The sequence below is a fragment of the Siphateles boraxobius genome, unplaced genomic scaffold (genome assembly GCF_051911475.1).
Source record: "Siphateles boraxobius isolate OS27281-9 unplaced genomic scaffold, OSU_SipBor_1 8, whole genome shotgun sequence".
NCBI classification, from domain to species: Eukaryota; Metazoa; Chordata; class Actinopteri; order Cypriniformes; family Leuciscidae; genus Siphateles; species Siphateles boraxobius.
In genome coordinates this window covers 9,582,007-9,600,076 of record NW_027509208.1, presented here as the reverse complement: position 1 = coordinate 9,600,076, position 18,070 = coordinate 9,582,007, and the positions used below count along the sequence as shown (strand labels likewise).

The 18,070-nt window shown below is 35.9% G+C and overlaps 3 protein-coding genes across 4 annotated transcripts; 2 read left to right on the top strand and 1 right to left on the bottom strand.

Moving 5' to 3' along the window:
* Nucleotides 1-117: 117 nt before the first annotated feature.
* cyp2ad3 (cytochrome P450, family 2, subfamily AD, polypeptide 3) lies at nt 118-3,472 on the bottom strand. The gene is made up of 9 exons (XM_077221097.1): nt 3,196-3,472; nt 2,838-3,000; nt 2,553-2,702; nt 2,300-2,457; nt 2,023-2,199; nt 1,669-1,810; nt 1,351-1,538; nt 1,138-1,279; nt 118-984 (listed from the first exon to the last, which is right to left on the bottom strand). The coding sequence occupies exons 1-9, from the start codon at nt 3,376-3,378 to the stop codon at nt 809-811; spliced, it is 1,479 nt and encodes a 492-aa protein (XP_077077212.1). The 5' UTR covers nt 3,379-3,472; the 3' UTR covers nt 118-808.
* Nucleotides 3,473-3,900: 428 nt separating this feature from the next.
* Nucleotides 3,901-8,397, top strand: cyp2v1 (cytochrome P450, family 2, subfamily V, polypeptide 1). Of its 2 annotated transcripts, none has more exons than XM_077221091.1 (9): nt 3,901-4,406; nt 4,554-4,716; nt 4,805-4,954; nt 5,761-5,921; nt 6,095-6,271; nt 6,424-6,565; nt 6,760-6,947; nt 7,169-7,310; nt 7,453-8,397. In XM_077221091.1, exons 1-9 carry the CDS (start codon nt 4,197-4,199, stop codon nt 7,626-7,628), a joined length of 1,509 nt encoding a protein of 502 aa, XP_077077206.1. In that variant the 5' UTR covers nt 3,901-4,196; the 3' UTR covers nt 7,629-8,397. The 2 variants fall into 2 exon arrangements, with proteins under 2 accessions (XP_077077206.1, XP_077077207.1); XM_077221092.1 differs by having other exon boundaries at nt 3,975-4,406; nt 5,761-5,923; nt 6,172-6,271.
* Nucleotides 8,398-11,209: 2,812 nt separating this feature from the next.
* Nucleotides 11,210-17,362, top strand: LOC143729727 (cytochrome P450 2J4-like). Its single transcript, XM_077221094.1, has 9 exons — nt 11,210-11,832; nt 13,781-13,943; nt 14,043-14,192; nt 14,282-14,442; nt 14,520-14,696; nt 14,788-14,929; nt 15,015-15,202; nt 15,319-15,460; nt 15,587-17,362. Exons 1-9 carry the CDS (start codon nt 11,551-11,553, stop codon nt 15,760-15,762), a joined length of 1,581 nt encoding a protein of 526 aa, XP_077077209.1. The 5' UTR covers nt 11,210-11,550; the 3' UTR covers nt 15,763-17,362.
* The last annotated feature ends 708 nt before the right edge of the window (nt 17,363-18,070 follow it).

The window sequence follows — 18,070 nt, the reverse complement described above, 5'->3', positions numbered from 1 at the left end:
CTGCATGTAGCAGAGATATTTGTGACAAATGATTTGCCAAATGAGAAATGGTTAATTGTGATATAAACATGTGTTATATATAAACATCAAAATAACACTAAATAATTTACACAGGTGTCTATAATATAATTTTATTAATACATATGTTGATCTATTACATAAATGTATTCAGTAGTCAACATTTAAAGTGGATCAAACTAGTTAATCAATAAAGTTGTCCTAAGACAAGAACGGGTATATTTCAAAATTCATGCATAACTTTGATGAAAGGTTTTGATCCACTTCAAATGTTGATTACTGTACATCAGAACAAATAGCTATTAGCATTAAAACATTGCGAATATATTGGTAAGATATTACATTGGTAATATCTTGGTAACTGTTACAAAGTAACAAAGAATAACTTACATGTTGGTAGATACAGGTGTCTACATTTTTTTTAACACAATTTTTTTTTTGTATTCAATATATGCTTGTGTTAAAATTCTTCTCTGAAGAAACAAATTTTCTTGAGTATGTAGCATTTATGTAATTATCATGCAAGTGAGTAGATATTCTACTATAGCAGATACTTGTAAACATGATTCGTTGTTTCTTTGTTCATATAATAGCATATGTAGGCTGTGCTTGGAAAATAAATCAGGGTGGGAAAACACTCAAAAAACGAACCTGTCCTCAAGTCATAATGCAAATATAAAAATAGAGTATTATTTGATACATTGCTTTCTATTCATCAATGCATTGAAACCGATATATTGGTAAAAAAGTAGAAAAGAAAGATTAGACATATAAGAAACATATATACACTCTAACGTGAGGACACACAAATGCGGAAGGGAGCAGGAGCATATGTGAACCATATCTCCCCCTCCAAACTGGGTTCCTCTCCTGGACATTTGGAGATGGTGAATTGCTGCAACAGGGAGGTGAAGTATAAGAAGAGCTCCTGACGAGCCAGTTGCTCTCCCAAACACGCTCTCTTTCCTGTAAGCAAATGTCATCAGCTAAAGTTAAAATTCATAACGTAACAGGGACAAAAAATATTTAATATTGACCCAAAGTCAATGACTAAGGACTAAATACAAGCATACCACTTTTTGAGAAGTCATATCAGGTGGTGTGTTTACAAAATATTACCTGCTGAAAATGGTATGAAGGCATCTCTCTTCCGAAACTGGCCATTTTCATCCAGGAAGTGTCCTGGGTTAAAGGTGTCCGGTGTTTCCCATTCATTTGGATCATGCAGGACTGAAGACAGGTTTGTTGTTATAGAGGTGCCCTAATAAAGAGAGAATAAAAACTTTACTATTCTTGACACGACTAGACCCCAAAATAGAATAGAATAAATACCTTAGGAATGAAGTACCCTCCTAGTATTGTGTCTTTAACAGCTTGTTTAGGGAATCCCAGGGGAACAACATTCCCAAATCTTTGAATCTCATGAATAACAGCATCAGTGAATGGCATATTATCTCTGTCAGCCACGCAAGGTTGACGCGACTGTCCAATCTCCCTGTCGATCTCTGCCTGGACCTTTTCTGAATGGGAAATACAAGTATTACTTGTATATTGTGTGTTTTCAGACAAACTTATTCATGGAAAGCTTCTGGACCTGATGCATTCCAAAGCTAATTACTCCCGCTCTGAAAATCAGAAAAGTACACTCACCTTGTATTTCTGGGAACTTGATCATAAAAAGCAGACCCCAGCGCAATGTTGTAGTTGCGGTTTCTGTCCCGGCTTCAATTAGGTCTAGACAAGTCACCACTAACCCTTCTATGTTAAAACCAGCCTCAGGGTCACTCTTTTTCTGAAAAGAGAAGGAATCAACACAAAAAATGTGCAAGAAAATATGCATACACATTAGTTATTCACAGGCACGGCACTCTCTTTTTAAAATAGTGTCTCAGGCTGATGCGCTGATCAAATGGCAATATCAAAACAAATGCTTGCAAATTTACAATCTTTACTCAAAGTATTTAAAAAGCATGATAAAAGGAAATCCTACTTTAGTTTCTGTACCTTTTCCATCTCAGTCAGGTAGTTGTCTATAAAGTCACGTGGGTTTGAAGGGTCCCAGTCCTCTCTGTGTTTGATGATCTCTCCTCTCAGGAAGTCTGTGATCTTCTTATAGTTGGAAAAAATGGTCTGGTGGGGGCCAGGTAAATATTCCAAGAGCCAAGGACACACATTATACAGCTGTAAGAGATGAAATAGTGGGTGATGAATATATATTTTTAATTATAATTAATTCAAAGGAAGTGAGAATATTAAAGTGGATGCTGTCATGAATCAGTACCTGTGCTCTAGGAGAGCCTGCTAACTGAATGCATTCGGTGTCAAGACGCAGAATTCTTTGGTAACATTCATCATGATAATCAAAACGTTGTCCAAATATCAAGCACGAGATGATATTTGAAACAGCACTGTTTAAGGTGACCATGGGGTTGAAAGGAGCTATTTAAGAGAAAACACAGTTATGTATATGTATACATAAGGATATGTCATTATTTGGAAAGTTCTTCCAAATTCATTTAGAATTCAAATGATACCTTTTTCTGCCCTAAAAGCATCACAAAGGTAGACACACTCTTGTTGGATCCTGAGCTCAAGACTTTTCTTCCCCTCTCCAAAGGTCCGCAAATGCGAGACAGCAAACTTCCTATGCATCCTCCACAGGTATCCATTACTCAGTATTGTACCTTCATAATATGAATGAATGAAAGAATTTCAATAACTAAACAGGTACTGTTTATTAGCAAATAATGTTATGAATATTGTCTAGTTAACCAGTGTTGCCTTTTTAAGCAAAAAATCATAATGATCGGTGTAATTACCTATTGCCTTAAAAGTTTTATGAAAGAGTGGGACATTTGGACGGTCAACGAAACTGTCAATCTGAGTAATGAGGGCCTCCTTTACCATTTTATATCCAGACACGATTATCATTTTATCACTGCCCACTCTTAGACTGAACACCTTCCCGTAGACATCAGCCAACTAAAATAAAAGTATCATAATAATAACAATTATATATACAGTAGCTTATATATAGTACAGTCAACTTGCTAACATCCACCATTCTTTTAATCAAGAAATAGGGCAATATAAAATAAATCCTGTCTAAAATGAAGGTTAATCGACAGAAATGCAAATAAACATTTATGCATTAAATGTAACATAATTTGCTCCTACCTTATCCATGTTCTTAAAATCCATCTCAGTGAAGACATTTCCAAGGAATGGTAAAGGCCAGGGTCCTGGGGGGAACCTGGAAGGATTCCTATATTTGATAATATCTGCAAGAAGCAGTAAAACAAAACTTAATATGATCCAGCTTTTAAAATCAAAGCACTGATATACAAAGTTCAGGATCATGATGTTAAAAAATGGCACGTTCCCTTTGTCAGAGAATATCAAAGCATTGGAGTTGTCAGTAGCAGCCTGTAAATGCAAATGCTATTAACAGGGCAATACAACTGGTGGTGCGACCGCACCAAGCCCCTCCCTTTAGACGGCCATTTCACACCCCTGTTGATGCTTGGGGCGGCCCTGATGAGAAAGCCATGTGAGAAAGGCAGTGGAGAGAGATTATAAAAATCCCTCCAGATTCCAGAAAGCTGGGCAACTGTTTACTATCATTTCTCTGAACACATAGATTTGCCAAGAGAATCTGAACAACATGTGATACAGATTACGAGATTAATAACATACATTGTCATGACTTGTATTTTATATACCTCACCATTACCTATCAGAATGATGATATCTATTTTCGTTTTAATTATTATTATTATTTTGTCTTTCTAGGCATGACTTCTATCGAGATTAATTTCATGTCTCTTGGCTTGCAGATTCAAACACCGTCCGTTTGGTGAAGAGGGCGTGTGTTAGTTCAGTAGATCGAGCCAATAAAATTGCTCATTTGCAGCTCGCTCGCGCTAGAATGCTATTCGCTCGCGCTAGTGTCAGTCAATACAGAAAAACAACAGTCTTCTAAAGAGAGAAAATGACTTATGTGCGTGGAAGAATTGCGTGGATGTGCAAATCATTTTTAAATCAAATTTAAGATTCGTTCACCACCATGTTTTTGTACGAAAGTCCAAACGAAAGTAAACCAGGAAGTAAACAACTTTAAGCGTAAAACAGTGCAGTCACATTTCACAGTGTAGGATAAAGGAGATAAAAGCGTTAAAATGGTTTTGGAGAACATTTTGGTTTCTTTAGCCGCAGTGCGTTGGACAGATGCAGGGACTGTGCTACTGTTGTTCATCCTTTTCCTTCTGATCTTAGACCAGCTGAGAAACAGGAAGCCAAGAAACTATCCCCCAGGACCCACACCTCTTCCATTTGTTGGGAATGTTTTCCACCTGGATGCTACACAACCTCATATTCATTTAACTAAGGTAATTTATGGCCCCTTAATGTTGTGATTTCGAAGTCTGACTGTATAATGTCTATTTCAAATAAGGCCTGATGTTTTAAGACTTGTAACCCTTTTTATATTGTATATTCTTCCAATTTCGTTTATTATATTAACTGTTTCCCTACAGTTGTCACACCACTATGGCAACATTTTCAGCTTGCGTCTGGGAAACCTAAACACTGTTGTAGTGAATACCTACAGCATGGTCAAGAAAGCTCTTATTGATCAAGCAAACATTTTTACAGGCCGCCCAACCAGTGATGTGCTCAAAAAAATAATCAAGAGCCAAGGTATATATAAATGTTGGGGAGAAGACATTAAATGACATTCTAACTCTCTCTAAATAATATCACATCTTTTATTGTGTAATGTGAACAGGTGTAACCTTCAATAATGGCTACAGCTGGAAGCAACAGAGGCGTTTCACTCTCAGTACTCTTAAATACTTCGGTGTGGGAAAGAGGAGCCTGGAATTCATCATCATGGAAGAGTACACATTTCTGCACAAGACCATCATGGATAACAATGGTAAAGAACAGTAGCAACATTGCTGAGATAATAAGAGTCATAACATGGCTTATATTTAGGTTTACCATGCATGTTTACAATGATCAAAATTTTGCATTACATTTGTAGTGATTATATTTATGAACTAAGCCTCTGTTAAGTATTTCTAAGCCCTTTGTATTGTAAACCTCTGACCATGAGGTTTACACATAGCCCATGAAGGTGACTTTATGGCACTTGCTATATGATCACAAAAAAATGTGGATAGGATTCGTATAGGCAAAAAAAATGCACTTGTGATGTTCCTGGTCAAAAATTACCGCCATAGAAAATGATTGGTAAACAAGTTTTGGGGCACAATCTACAAATCAACCATGGAGAAGTAGCCTTTGACTGATGTGTAAATGTTTATAGCCAAATGCAAATTTAAATCCACTATAGTCTAGTCATCATTTATTTATTTTTATATAGAAAAAATGCTGAATTATTTTGAGGTGAATATTGAATCATACCATGAAACCCCCTCAAAATACAAAATATTAGAGAATAAATATTATTGAAAAAATATATAGTACATTCATTTAAAATGTTTTCTTTGGTCTGTTGTGACTGCTGAAGTTCACAAGTTTGACCCCTAAGTGAAGAATACTAGAGGGTAAAGGACACAATATTTAAGGAATACCAAAATATCATAGAGACTTCCAGGTGGACTCCTTTGACAAGCAAGCAACAACTTAGTATTTGCATAGCAACACACTAAAAACTTAAGTTAAAAAAGTTTTTTAATAACTAGTTTGAAACTGAAACCTGTCATTGTATTTTCTTAGGACTGCCATTCGATCCTCATTACTTTATTAACAATGCTGTCTCCAACATCATCTGCTCCATGGTTTTTGGCAGGAGGTTTGAGTACACTGACCAGAGGTTTCTGAACCTGCTTAGTCTGATGTCTAAAGCCCTTAAGCTACAAACTTCTGTCTGGATACAGGTACTACAATGATCATTCCGACGATGAGATATAAAGATGTGTGGAGATATGGGGGGTCTGTCATTGGCATTCCTGAATTGCCACTAAATGTGACAGTAAAGTGCACTAGTAGAAAACTAAATGAATGAAATAAAGGTGCCCACCCAAGTTGACCTGCCGCTTGTCTATTATAGCTTTACAGTGTTTTCCCTTCTGTTATGGACCTCATCCCAGGACCTCATAAAGACCTGTTTTCCTGCTTCCATCAAGTTTGTGCTTTTATTAGAGAAGAGGTGGACACGCATTATGAAGACTGGGACCCCTCTTCACCCAGAGATTTCATAGACTGCTATCTTACTGAGATCCAGAAGGTACTACGAAAATATGACTTTGTAAGCCTATTATGTTTGTTAACAAACAGCATATTTGGAGAACGCTCAGAAATATTCCACTTTTTTTGTTCGAGTTTGCATTAATCGTCATTTCTACCCTGTGCTGGTTGTAATGTATCTGTTCTTCATAGAGGAAAGATGATCTGGAAGCAGGATTTCATGAAGAGGGTCTGCAATACACTGTACTTGATTTGTTTGTGGCTGGAACTGAGACCACATCTACCACTTTACTGTGGGCCTTTGTATACATGATGAAATACCCAGAAGTCCAAGGTAAAATGCTCCAGATTACAAGTCATATGTAAATTCAGTTTTGTCCATGCTTGAGAAAAAATTACAAAATACAAAAACATCATTAGGCTGATAAGGATCATATGCTAATTAGACTAAAATAATTGACCTCTTTAGTTAAATGTTAGATGCATGTTATGGAATGTTGGCATCAAATGTGATATTCATACGTTCAGAAAAGGTCCAGGCTGAAATAGACAGAGTAGTTGGACAGTCGCGCCGACCCAACTTAGATGACCGACCCAGCATGCCGTACACTGATGCTGTCATCCATGAGATCCAGAGAATGAGCAATGTTGTGCCCCTTAGTGTGCCAAGAATGACTAACGAAGACACAATATTGGGAGGATATTTCATTCCAAAGGTGAGATGAATGACAAACTAAGTAAACCTTTATAACATTGACACCAATTTTTTTTTTGTAAGTTAGTTCTTGCCTATGAGAATAGTCTTTTAATAGAGAATAGGCATTCAAATTTTAACTACCTACCTAGCAAATCAGACAGTTTGATTCATATGCATCATGGAATAGTTCATGTTGGTTCTTAGATGATGTTAATTTGTCTTTTTTTATTCTACATTAAGGGTACACAAATAATTCCTAACCTGACGACAGTACTGTTTGATCATACCAAGTGGAAGACTCCACGTTCATTTGATCCACAGAATTTTCTGAACACTCAAGGCGAGTTTGAAAAACCTGAAGCCTTTATTCCCTTCTCAATAGGTAAGCAGGTTTTTGTACATAGAATATTTCACAATTTTGCATACACATGTTAATTCATTGATTTGAGATGTATTTTTTCACAATAGCAACCCACTGTCTGTACAGTATAAACACATATCTGTCTTTATTTCATCCTTTCAAGGAAAACGATCGTGTCCAGGAGAATCGCTTGCACGTATGGAGCTCTTTCTCTTCTTCACATCCTTTCTACAATCCTTTACTCTATCTCCTCCAGAGGGAACTCAAACAAGCTTGGACTTTAAATTTGGAATGACACTTTCCCCAAAGCCATTTAGACTAAGTTTCACTCCTCGTTGATTGATATACATTTTACATTACATTATTATTTTTTCCCAAAGTAGAATTATATGGTTTCTTCATCTGAGATTGTTTAAAATGATCTTTAACCAAATGAAACTGCAGCTTCAAGGAGACAATAAAGCTGGTAACCTTTTTAAAATGTCAATCAAGAGATTTGAACAATAAGAAGCAAGTAAAAAAAAAAAAATCGAATAAAAATGAATAAATGATTATTTAACTTACAAAAAATTTAAAGTATTATAAAATGAATATATATTCTAAAGCCTGTGGACTAGACTCCTCATCAGCTCTGGTGTTTTTTTTTAAATCTGTTTTGATTTTTTACAAATGTGTAGTGTATTTCAGCCTTTATACTGGGAATGCAGTCTTGTTTTTGAGAAGCGGTCAAATTCTGACAAAGGTCACCAACCTGGAGATGGCAACCTCTTGTGTCTATCATTGTTATCAAGAATATTTTGTTATTTTCGCTTTTGTGTTTTTTTGTCTGATAATTTCAGAAATAAAGCGCGGAAAAACTTTCCTTCTGGACCATTGTCTTTACCCCATTGTAGGAGACCTTTATCATATCGTTCACAAGAAGATTCATCTTCAGTTGGAAAAGGTCATATCTAGGCCTAATTGTATTTTTATTTTATTTTTTTATTTGGGAAAGCCGTCAATAGACAGTAAAACACGACTACTAATATAAATGTTCATCAGCTTTGGGATGATGTAAATGTACTTTATCTGAAATCATGTATTTAGGGCAATTAAAAATATTTCAAAATTTTGTATATGTCCATTTTTGCACATTTCAGTTTGCAGCAAAATTCCTAAGTATTTTAAGCTTTCGAAATTCTCTGGCCAAGAATTTTTGTTTTGATCGGCTACAAAACTGTGGAAGAGTCATAAACAACAAGGCGAAAACCTTGCTGATCGGCCCATGTTACCTATCTTTTATGAGATCTTTGGAGACAAAGGTCAGTCCATCCAAATATTTGGTTAACTAGTCAGTCAGTCACACTACAAATATGAGCATTACAAGGAATAATCCCCCTTTGAAGAACAAATTAGAACCATGTGAATGTTGCTGTAGAAGAGGATTGCTTTCCCACTGAGACTAATTAATTTATTTTCTATTGAACAGTAAATTGCTTGGTAAGTTACATGGAAACATCTCAAAACCCATGAGTGGGAGAAAAGGGAGAGTTATTTAACTATTTTTGACAAGGTTATGAAAGGAAAGGTGAACGCACTCAGAGCGGATTATGATCAATCAAATCCATGTGACTACATTGCTTTCTTGTTGAGATGGAAAAAGTAAGACTTTTTCTAAGAGGGTGTCAGTAAGTGTGCTGGTACGGAAATGCTCTGGCACCCGTTTAAAAATGGTTACTCCCTTTACATAATAATAATAATCGCTTTAATTCATCATATATAGCTCTAAGATGAGACAGATGCTGTTTTTGATGTGGAGAACTTTTGCTTTTGTACACTGGATCTGTGTGTGGGGGGAACTGATACTGCTGCTGTACTGGGGTTTCCACTACATGATGAAATATCCTGAGATGAGCGAGGAGGAGGAAAAGTGCCATCTACATCAGAGCATATACTTCACATTTCCATGAGGAGACGGCACCAGAGGCTTCCCATTTCCAGGACCCAGATTCGTCACTGGACTGTAGTGAAGGGTTTCCTTTTATTTGCGTAAACTCACAATAAAAACAAAACTTGCTTTTGTAAAATTAAGAAAACAAACAGGATGTGCTTTCAGCCATCTTGGTTTCCTTTCCGCTAAGTTTTTGGAGCGCATAAAAAAATTACCGAAACTTAAGTGTTTAGGGTACTACTTGTCGCATAGTTTTTTCTTTTATTTTGTTCATCTGTCATATATATTTCTTTGATATTTATTCTCTTTCTGTTCTGTTTTTCTCCATTCACAGAAGCACTGCATGTGGGTGATATGACGATGTATGAATCCTCTTGTTCTGTTATTTATGCTTGTATTTGCGCGTGTAAAACTGAGCAAAACAAATTTTGGTATTTTTAATGGGTCACAGACACTTATCCATTCTAACTTAATTCTAATTTAACATAATTTTGTCGGTTAATGATTAGCGGTGGTTGTTGGACAGGAAAAAAACATTAAATGAACATCCTTAAAATGCCCCACCCCTCTCTCTGTTTAAGATGTGACCCCCAAAAAATCGTATTCTGGCTACGCCATTTTTCTCACCTATAAAATCTCTATTTTGTATCTACAGCCATAGTTCAGGAGGAGATTGATCATGTTGTGGGAGGGTCACGGTCGGCAGCCATCTTTATCAGATAAGGACAACATGCCCTACACCAATTCATGAGATACAGAGGATTGGAAATATTCATATTTGGGGTTAATAATGTCTAAATATGTATCCAAATGCAAAACCTGCTTTCCTTGCATTGGAAATTTAACTACCTTTCCTCAGTTTTAACCTAAAGCACTATATTAATTGGAAATTTTTTTTTTCAAATAAAATACAAAAAAATTAAAGAACAATTATTCAAACAAAATATAGCCTACATTATTTTGTTTAAAAAAAAGTTACGCTTATTTTCTTTTTGGTCTGTTTTGGCCAAAGAGGATCACAAGTGTGACCCCAAAGTGTGGAATACCAGAGGATTAAACATTTCGTTTTCACATTCTTTGGAAAACTTACATTTAAACATGGATATTTAGTCTTGATTGGCAGTTTGACATCAGTCAAATCAGTGCTGTTTGATGAGTCTAGAGCCCCTTTCACACAGCGCGTTGATGCAGGGAAATTGCCAGAACTCCTTCTGTGTGAACGCAAACACGACCCGGGATTGGTGCCGGGATCGATGCGGGTTGGGGACCTAGTAACATTGCCGTGTTTAGTCCCGGAACGCGTGCTGTGTGAACAAAAGCCGTAATCAATGCCGTGTCGTAATGATGGCGCTGAATTCCAATTAGAGAGCTCTCTAATTCAGTTTTTATTAGTAAGAATGCAATTGCAGAGCTCTTTAATTCAATTGCAGAGCTCTTTAATTCAATTACAGAGCTCTGCAATTATACATATCTTTTATTCGTTTTTTTACTAGTTACAATTCAATTAGAGAGCTCTGTAATCGCATTCTTACTAAGAATTGGATTAGAGAGCTCTCTAATTGTAACTCTTACTAGTAGCCTAACAATTCAATTAGAGAGCTTTGTAATTAAAAATGAATGGAAGTGAATGGAGACATATGACTAGTAAAAATTAATTTGTAGAGCTCTCTAATTGGAATTGTTACTTGTAAGAATTGAATTAGAGAGCTCTGCAATTGTAATCCTTAATTGTTACTAAGAATTGAATTGTAAAGCTCTCTAATTCAATTCTTACTAGTAACAATGCAATTATGATGAGTAAGGCTGAGTACACTTTAAGATAAAACGGCTTGCCATAGAGCTCTCTAATTGTAATTGTTACTACTAAGAATGGAATTAGAGAGCTCTCTAATTGAATTCTTACTAGTAAAAATGCAATTACGACGAGTAAGGGTGGGTACAATTTAAGCTAAAACGGCTTGACATTCAAGGAAGGGTTAAAACCCGCGTCACCTGAATTAATGACATGCGATATGTCTACGGATTTATAGCCAAAAGAAATCTGAATTTCAACCCGCAAATGACCTTCATATTTGTTATTGTTTAATTAAGAGGCGCCAATACAGGAAATTGAATCTAGTAGCCTAGTCTACTCAGTTTTTCTTTTTTTGCAGGGCGAAGTCTCATAGCGAAGTCTATGGGAAACTTGAACAGCTGGCTGTCTGGTGCAGTTATAACAACCTTGAAAAACAGTGGAGATGATCCTTGTGTGTGCAAGCACACTTGGCAATAAAGCTCTTTCTGATTCTGAAGACCCACCCACATGTTTTTGCTTCCGAGGCGCATGGATCGATGCGGTCGAAGAGTTTTTTATTTGTAGTTGGTGTTGTTGCTCCGTTTAAACTTGCACTGAACAATCCAGGAAGTGTCAGTCATCTCATCATGGACCTGTTGCAGCTTCACGAGTGGATCGATATCAAAAGTATTTTGATATTTTCGTGTGTGTTTTTATTGCTGAGTGATTATACCCGAAATAAAGCGCCGAAGAACTTTCCTCCTGGACCATGGTCTTTGCCGATTATAGGAGACCTTCATCATATAGATATTAGTAAGATTCATCTTCAGTTTGCAGAGGTAAATACAATTCTTGTTTGGTAAATACATGTTTCGATAGTAGGCGAATGCGTGATCTGAACTGCTCATTCTGCGTTCCAGACGAGTTTGGACGTTGGAATATCAAAATTTAAATGTCCCACTTCAGACCTCAGTTCCATGCAATCAGACGTCACGTTCACATGTTGCACACATGATGTCACGACATAACGAGAGGAGTAGCCTATGTTGTTGTTGTTGTTTTTTGGGCAATTATGGAAAAAACTGAATAAAACATAAAATCGCTTTGAAAACAGTCGACGAATAGCAAAAACGAAGGTATTATTACATAAACTGAGTGTCTAATGTTAAAGTTTGTTTTTAAAGTTTTGTTATTCGTTTTTATTTAAATAACAATAATAGGGCAATACAAATACAAAAGCACTTGAATCTTTAAAACAATAAAATCAAAATTCTTATATCAACAATCAATCATACATGAAAACATTATCCTTTTCAACAGCTGAGATGTCTTAACAGCTTTATGATGTACTGTATTGAAGTTAGAGAGTTGTAAAAAACCTTTAAGTCAGTGGAAAATAGTCACATACACTTTGGTTTATGTATATGATATTTCCCAAATAACATAAGAATTTTAATTACAAATTACATTTCCAATAAACCGGTATCACAAACACAATCCATAAACAAGACCATTACATCTGTTATTGTGACAAACTTATAAAACAATTCAAAAAGAAACTTAACAAAATAGTTTGGTATAATTACAACTGAAAACTAAATGTAAGATTGTTTCTGTTTCCTCTTTACAAAAACAGCATAAAATCCTTCAACTTAACTATCAAAAGCATTGCATAATAGTCTTGGTTTTGAATATTGATTATATTTATGATTATATTTAAAATAACACAGGAAAGGGAATAAAATGTTGTTTTTGTTGACCAATTTTCAGTTTGGAGTTTTGTGCATTTAAAACCACAGGCAAGTAAAAAATTAAGACAGCCACATTTTTTAAAGATTGTGAGAATAATTTTCCATGGTTCTTTATCCCCAAAGACAGTGCTTGATCCAGTTCATTTTAAATATATTATCAATAGTGTATTTTGTTTCCCGTTTATGCTCATTGGAAGCAGGACTTGCTGATATCTTGGAAGTGACGTCAAATGATTCATCCCGCTGAGGTCGGGTTGAGGGGTTGATCAATGTACCCTGAGTTCACAGGTCGAATATCCGACTTTGAGTGGCGTTCCAGAGGTTATTTTCAAGAACGAGGTGGGGAAATTCCAAAAGCTGTCTGGAATGCAGCATTACAAATAATGGACACATGACAAAGGGTTCTGTTCGCATGGTCAGGGTTTGAGTGCTCCAGCCATAACAATGATCTACGTAATGGAATATATAAAACATGAAAAAGTTATAACAGTATGAATGCTTGAAGTATTTCGAAATAGTATATAACACTGTATACTTATTATTTCAGGAGCTCAAGTTCTGACAACTTTGTAGTTCCAGCTGGTCAGACTGGGAATGTTAAACAGTCCAGCTAAAACTAGTTAAACCAGCTAGCCATGGTTTAAATGAATGAAAATTAAACTAATAAACATGTCTGAATTAATTAATGTTTAAATTTTTGTTAGAATGTTGGAAAATGTGACCAAAGTTTGGTCTATTATAGTTTGTCACATGTTTGCTTAATCTTCAATTCATGTTATTTTCATGACAAAAATTACATCATTGTAGGCAGAGTAAGGCTAAAATTAACGAAGAATTTCAAACTATTGAAACATGATTATTTCTAATATATGTTGATATGTTGGAGTTTTCAAAATCGATGTTATTTTTGTTCACATAAATTACATGTAATTTTAGTCAGTGTAAATGGACTAAAATTAATGGAGATGACATTAAAAACTACTGAAACCTATTATTTCTAAGATACTTATGTTGAATTTCAAATCATATTTTACAGTTTGCAAAAAAATACGGCAAGATTTTCAGCCTTAGAATTTTTGGACCAAGAATTGTTGTGTTGGATGGATATAAACTAGTAAAGGAGGTCTATACACAGCAGGGTGATAACCTTGCTGATCGTCCCACATTACCTATACTTTATGACATCATTGGAGACAAAGGTCAGTTTAATATCAGAATGTTAAATTGGTGGTTGAGCATTTCACCATAAATTGTATGTAATCTATTAACTGTAAAGGGTTTTTTTTTTTTGCGAGCAGGTTTAATTGTTGCCAATGGCTATAAATGGAAGCATCAGAGGAGATTTGCACTCTCAACTCTTCGAAACTTTGGATTGGGAAAGAAAAGTTTAGAGCCATCCATCAGTCTTGAGTGTTGCTTTCTGAATGAAGCCATTTCAAATGAACAAGGTATTTACTGCGGTTTGTTGACTGAAAATAATTGACAATTGCATTTGAATTTTTAAGCACAGTGTGATTTACATGAACAACTGTTCCAGGTAGACCATTTGACCCTCGCTTACTGCTGAACAATGCTGTCTCAAATGTGATCTGTGTCCTTGTGTTTGGGAATCGATTTGAGTACAGTGACCATGACTTCCAGTCTCTGTTGGGGAATTTGAATGAAGCCATTTATCTGGAAGGAGGAATCTGGGCTCAAGTAAACATTTTCTAATTTTAACAAGTTAACTTTGCTTTCGTTCACTGCTCATCTACTTTTTGTTTTGATTTCTTCAGCTTTATAACATGTTTCCATGGCTCATGCGGCGACTGCCTGGACTGCACAAGAAAATTTTTACTCTGTGGAAAAAAGTGATTGGCTTTGTTAAAGTGAACGTGAATGCACACAGAACGGATTATGATCCATCAAATCCACGGGACTACATTGACTGCTTTCTTGCTGAGATGGAAAAAGTAAGACTCTTTCTGAGGGAGTGAGCTGGTCCGAGAATGGTAATAATAATGTGGTTATTGAACTGAAATGCCTTTCATTTGTGTTGTTTAGCTTGAAGACGACACGGCCGCTGGATTTGATGTGGAGAACTTGTGCGTCTGTACTCTGGATCTGTTTGTAGCGGGAACTGAGACCACCTCAACCACTCTGTACTGGGGTCTCCTTTACATGATGAAATATCCTGAGATACAGGGTGAGAGCTTACTGTGAGAAATGGCATTCATATACACATAAAAAGTAATACACACTCACACTATCTCTAATTTTTGTATCTTTAGCCAAAGTTCAGGAGGAGATTGATCGAGTTGTGGGAGGGTCACAACAGCCATCTTTATCAGACAAGGACAACATGCCCTACACCAATGCTGTCATTCATGAAATACAGAGGATTGGAAATATTCTTCCATTAAATTTGGCCCGGGCTACAGTGGAAGATAGTCAGATAGGAAAATACTCTATCCCAAAGGTGGGCCTAGTGATGTTTAAAATAAGTATGTGAACTTAAGCAGAGCCTATTAGTTAAAGCACAATAAGAGTAGTGTGCATAATTTTATTCTTGTTAAGCCTCTTGTGGTTCTGTAGGGCACAATGGTGATCGGGAATTTGACATCAGTTCTGTTTGATGAGTCCGAGTGGGAGACGCCTCACTCTTTTAATCCAGGTCACTTCCTGGATGCTGAGGGCAATTTCAGAAGGAGAGATGCCTTTTTACCCTTTTCTCTAGGTATAAGGAAACTCTATTTCCTCTAAAGTAATCCAAATATATACATTGACAATGCTGAACCCCATAAATTATTCCCCCGTAAAAAGACACCCTTTATGATTACCCTTCATTTTCTTTGATTTTCAGGAAAGAGAGTGTGTCTTGGTGAGCAACTGGCACGGATGGAGCTGTTCCTGTTTTTCTCTTCTTTGCTCCAGCGCTTCACTTTCTCTTCACCAGCGGGTGTGGAGCCCAGTTTGGATTTTAAACTGGGGGCCACTCACTGTCCCCATCCATATGAATTATGTGCAGTGCCACGCTAAAAAAGCACAACATTTAATTCATTTTAAATCCAATTAATTCAAGGTTCTGTCTTTGCACATCAAATGTCAACTTTTCTCAGGGTCCCTGCAGGTCCTTAAATAGTCCTAAATGTAGTTGTATCAAAATTAAGGTCGTGAAAAGTATTAAATATCTTAAATGGTATAAAAAAGGTTTTGATTATCATTTTAAGAGGACTTAAATTTGGGGACGGAACAAAAGAAATCCCAATGTGGTCTACTGGAATAATTAAACTTCAAAAGAATATGATTTAATTCAATAAATGTGAGAAGTAAATAAATAATGAATAATACTTGAAGTGTTGAATAATAACACCTTTTTGTAACTCATTGTAAGACAGCTGGTTGTCTGTGATCTGAGCTATTACGGTGACATTACCGTGTATTTCTAGTTAACATCATACTGGGGTCCTCATGTGTGACGTGGTTAAATCAGAACTTAATTTAGTGTAATGTTTTGCGAAATTAGGAACATATACATGTAGATAATTCTAATCAGTCATTGGTGTTTAGAACTGAATCTTCAGAGATTAAAAAATCTACAATTTTACAGATATGGTAATTAATTTTTTACTGTTAAACTTACAAAAACCGGAATGGAAAACTGTTTCAAATAAACCCGGATCTCGATCCTACTTGTGACCGATGTTGACAAGCCCTGGCTACTCTCCATCATACTTTTTGGCTTTGACCAGCGTTGACCTCTTTCTGGACATCAATCTTCAAGTCAATTTCTGACGTTTTTATTTAAGATGTTGAACTGTGCCCTTTAGTGGCACTATTTGGTCTTAATGCCGCAAAGGTGTCCTTATCATCTTTACAGTCAAGCGCTTTAGCTTTTTGCTTAAAAATTGCCAAAAGGCTTATACCGTTGAACTGGAAAAATCCTTTTCCACCAAGCTACTTTCATTGGATGCATGACCAGGCTTTTGCAGTTTATTCAAATAGAAAAAATTTTGATTTACAATGATTGGCAGAAGAGAACAATTTCACATGATTTGGCAACCTTTTCTTTTGTACTTTAAAAAATAATCATTTTCTTATAAATAACCCTTTGTGTAACCACTCCTCTGCTTTTGACCCTTGCTGTTTTTGTCCTCTCTTTCGTCCCTGTCTGATTAAGAAACAGAGTACATAAAAAAGGGAAATATTTGGTGTTCTTGACAGCTGGCAGTGATTGTTTAAAAAAAGGGGCAAAGTTTGTTCTTTTGTGTTCTTTTTTTTTTTTGTAAAAAAAAATTATGTTTACAGTTTTTGCTGTATTTTATCTATATTGCTACCGCTCTGTACATGCATACTACATTAATATTATTCTTGTATTGTTTTGTAATATACTAGTATGTTTGGAAGCAACCATTTATAATGCCTTTTTTTGTTTGTTTTTTTTTGTTTCATTTGTTTTTTGTTATTGAATCAGAGAGTAAGAAATACCTCTGCTTAAGTTATTGAATCAGAGAGCAAGAAATACCTCTGCTTAATTTCACCCGTACTTTTTGGTCTATATGTCAAAACAAACACTGTATTGTTTCTTTTATTATCTCTCTGTTCGGAAAAACATCAATAAAAAGAGTTAAAATAAAAACCGAAAATGGACGTATAAGGGTAACTTCGGCGTTTTACAAGTAAAGCCCTGTTTTAAGATCGTTTCTGATGAAATAGAACGGTTAAGATTAAAATTTGGACACATATGCTGCTGTCCCGAGAATTTTAGGTTTTTGTGTTAGCACCCCCCACATATACAATGGTTTCATAGGTGCCTTGGAACAATCATTCATATAAACGCATTAAACTTTAGTTTCAAAGACGTGAAACTCACCGAGTGGTCTGGGGTGTTCACTGATATGCTCACACAAAAATTGCTGCAAAAGATGCTTTCCAACAGGTTTTATCGTAGTTTTTGGAAGAATGTCCGGTTGTGAGGCGTTGGAAAAATAGGTCCACAGTTTTACAACGAATGGTAAAACACCAGTTGGAAACGGTTGGAAGGCATCTTTTGCAGCGATTTTTGCCTGAGCATATCAGTGAACACCCCAGACCACTCGGCGAGTTTCACGTCTTTGTAAACTAAAGTGTAATGCGTTTATATGAATGATTTTTCCAATGAATGCACCTATGAAACCATTGTGGGTGGTGGGTGGGCTGGGTGCTAACACAAAAAACTAAAATTCTCGGGACCTCAGCATTTGTCCAAATTTTAATCTTAACCGTTCGATTTAATCAGAAACGATCTTAAAACAGGGCTTTACTTGTAAAACGCCGAACTTGCCCTTTAAGTGTTACTCAGACTAGG

Excerpts from the sequence above, each read along its gene's own strand:
- cyp2ad3 (XM_077221097.1), bottom strand. The coding sequence starts at position 3,378 with ATGATCCTGAACTTTGTATATCAGTGCTTTGATTTTAAAAGCTGGATC. Across the intron at positions 2,703-2,837 it reads TAAAACTTTTAAGGCAATAG|GTACAATACTGAGTAATGGA; the intron begins GTAATTACACCG and ends CATATTATGAAG. Across the intron at positions 1,280-1,350 it reads GAGGGTACTTCATTCCTAAG|GGCACCTCTATAACAACAAA; the intron begins GTATTTATTCTA and ends TCTCTTTATTAG.
- cyp2v1 (XM_077221091.1), top strand. The coding sequence starts at position 4,197 with ATGGTTTTGGAGAACATTTTGGTTTCTTTAGCCGCAGTGCGTTGGACA. Across the intron at positions 4,717-4,804 it reads AAAAATAATCAAGAGCCAAG|GTGTAACCTTCAATAATGGC; the intron begins GTATATATAAAT and ends TAATGTGAACAG. Across the intron at positions 6,948-7,168 it reads GAGGATATTTCATTCCAAAG|GGTACACAAATAATTCCTAA; the intron begins GTGAGATGAATG and ends TTCTACATTAAG.
- LOC143729727 (XM_077221094.1), top strand. The coding sequence starts at position 11,551 with ATGCGGTCGAAGAGTTTTTTATTTGTAGTTGGTGTTGTTGCTCCGTTT. Across the intron at positions 14,443-14,519 it reads AAGGAGGAATCTGGGCTCAA|CTTTATAACATGTTTCCATG; the intron begins GTAAACATTTTC and ends TGATTTCTTCAG. Across the intron at positions 14,930-15,014 it reads GAAATATCCTGAGATACAGG|CCAAAGTTCAGGAGGAGATT; the intron begins GTGAGAGCTTAC and ends TTGTATCTTTAG.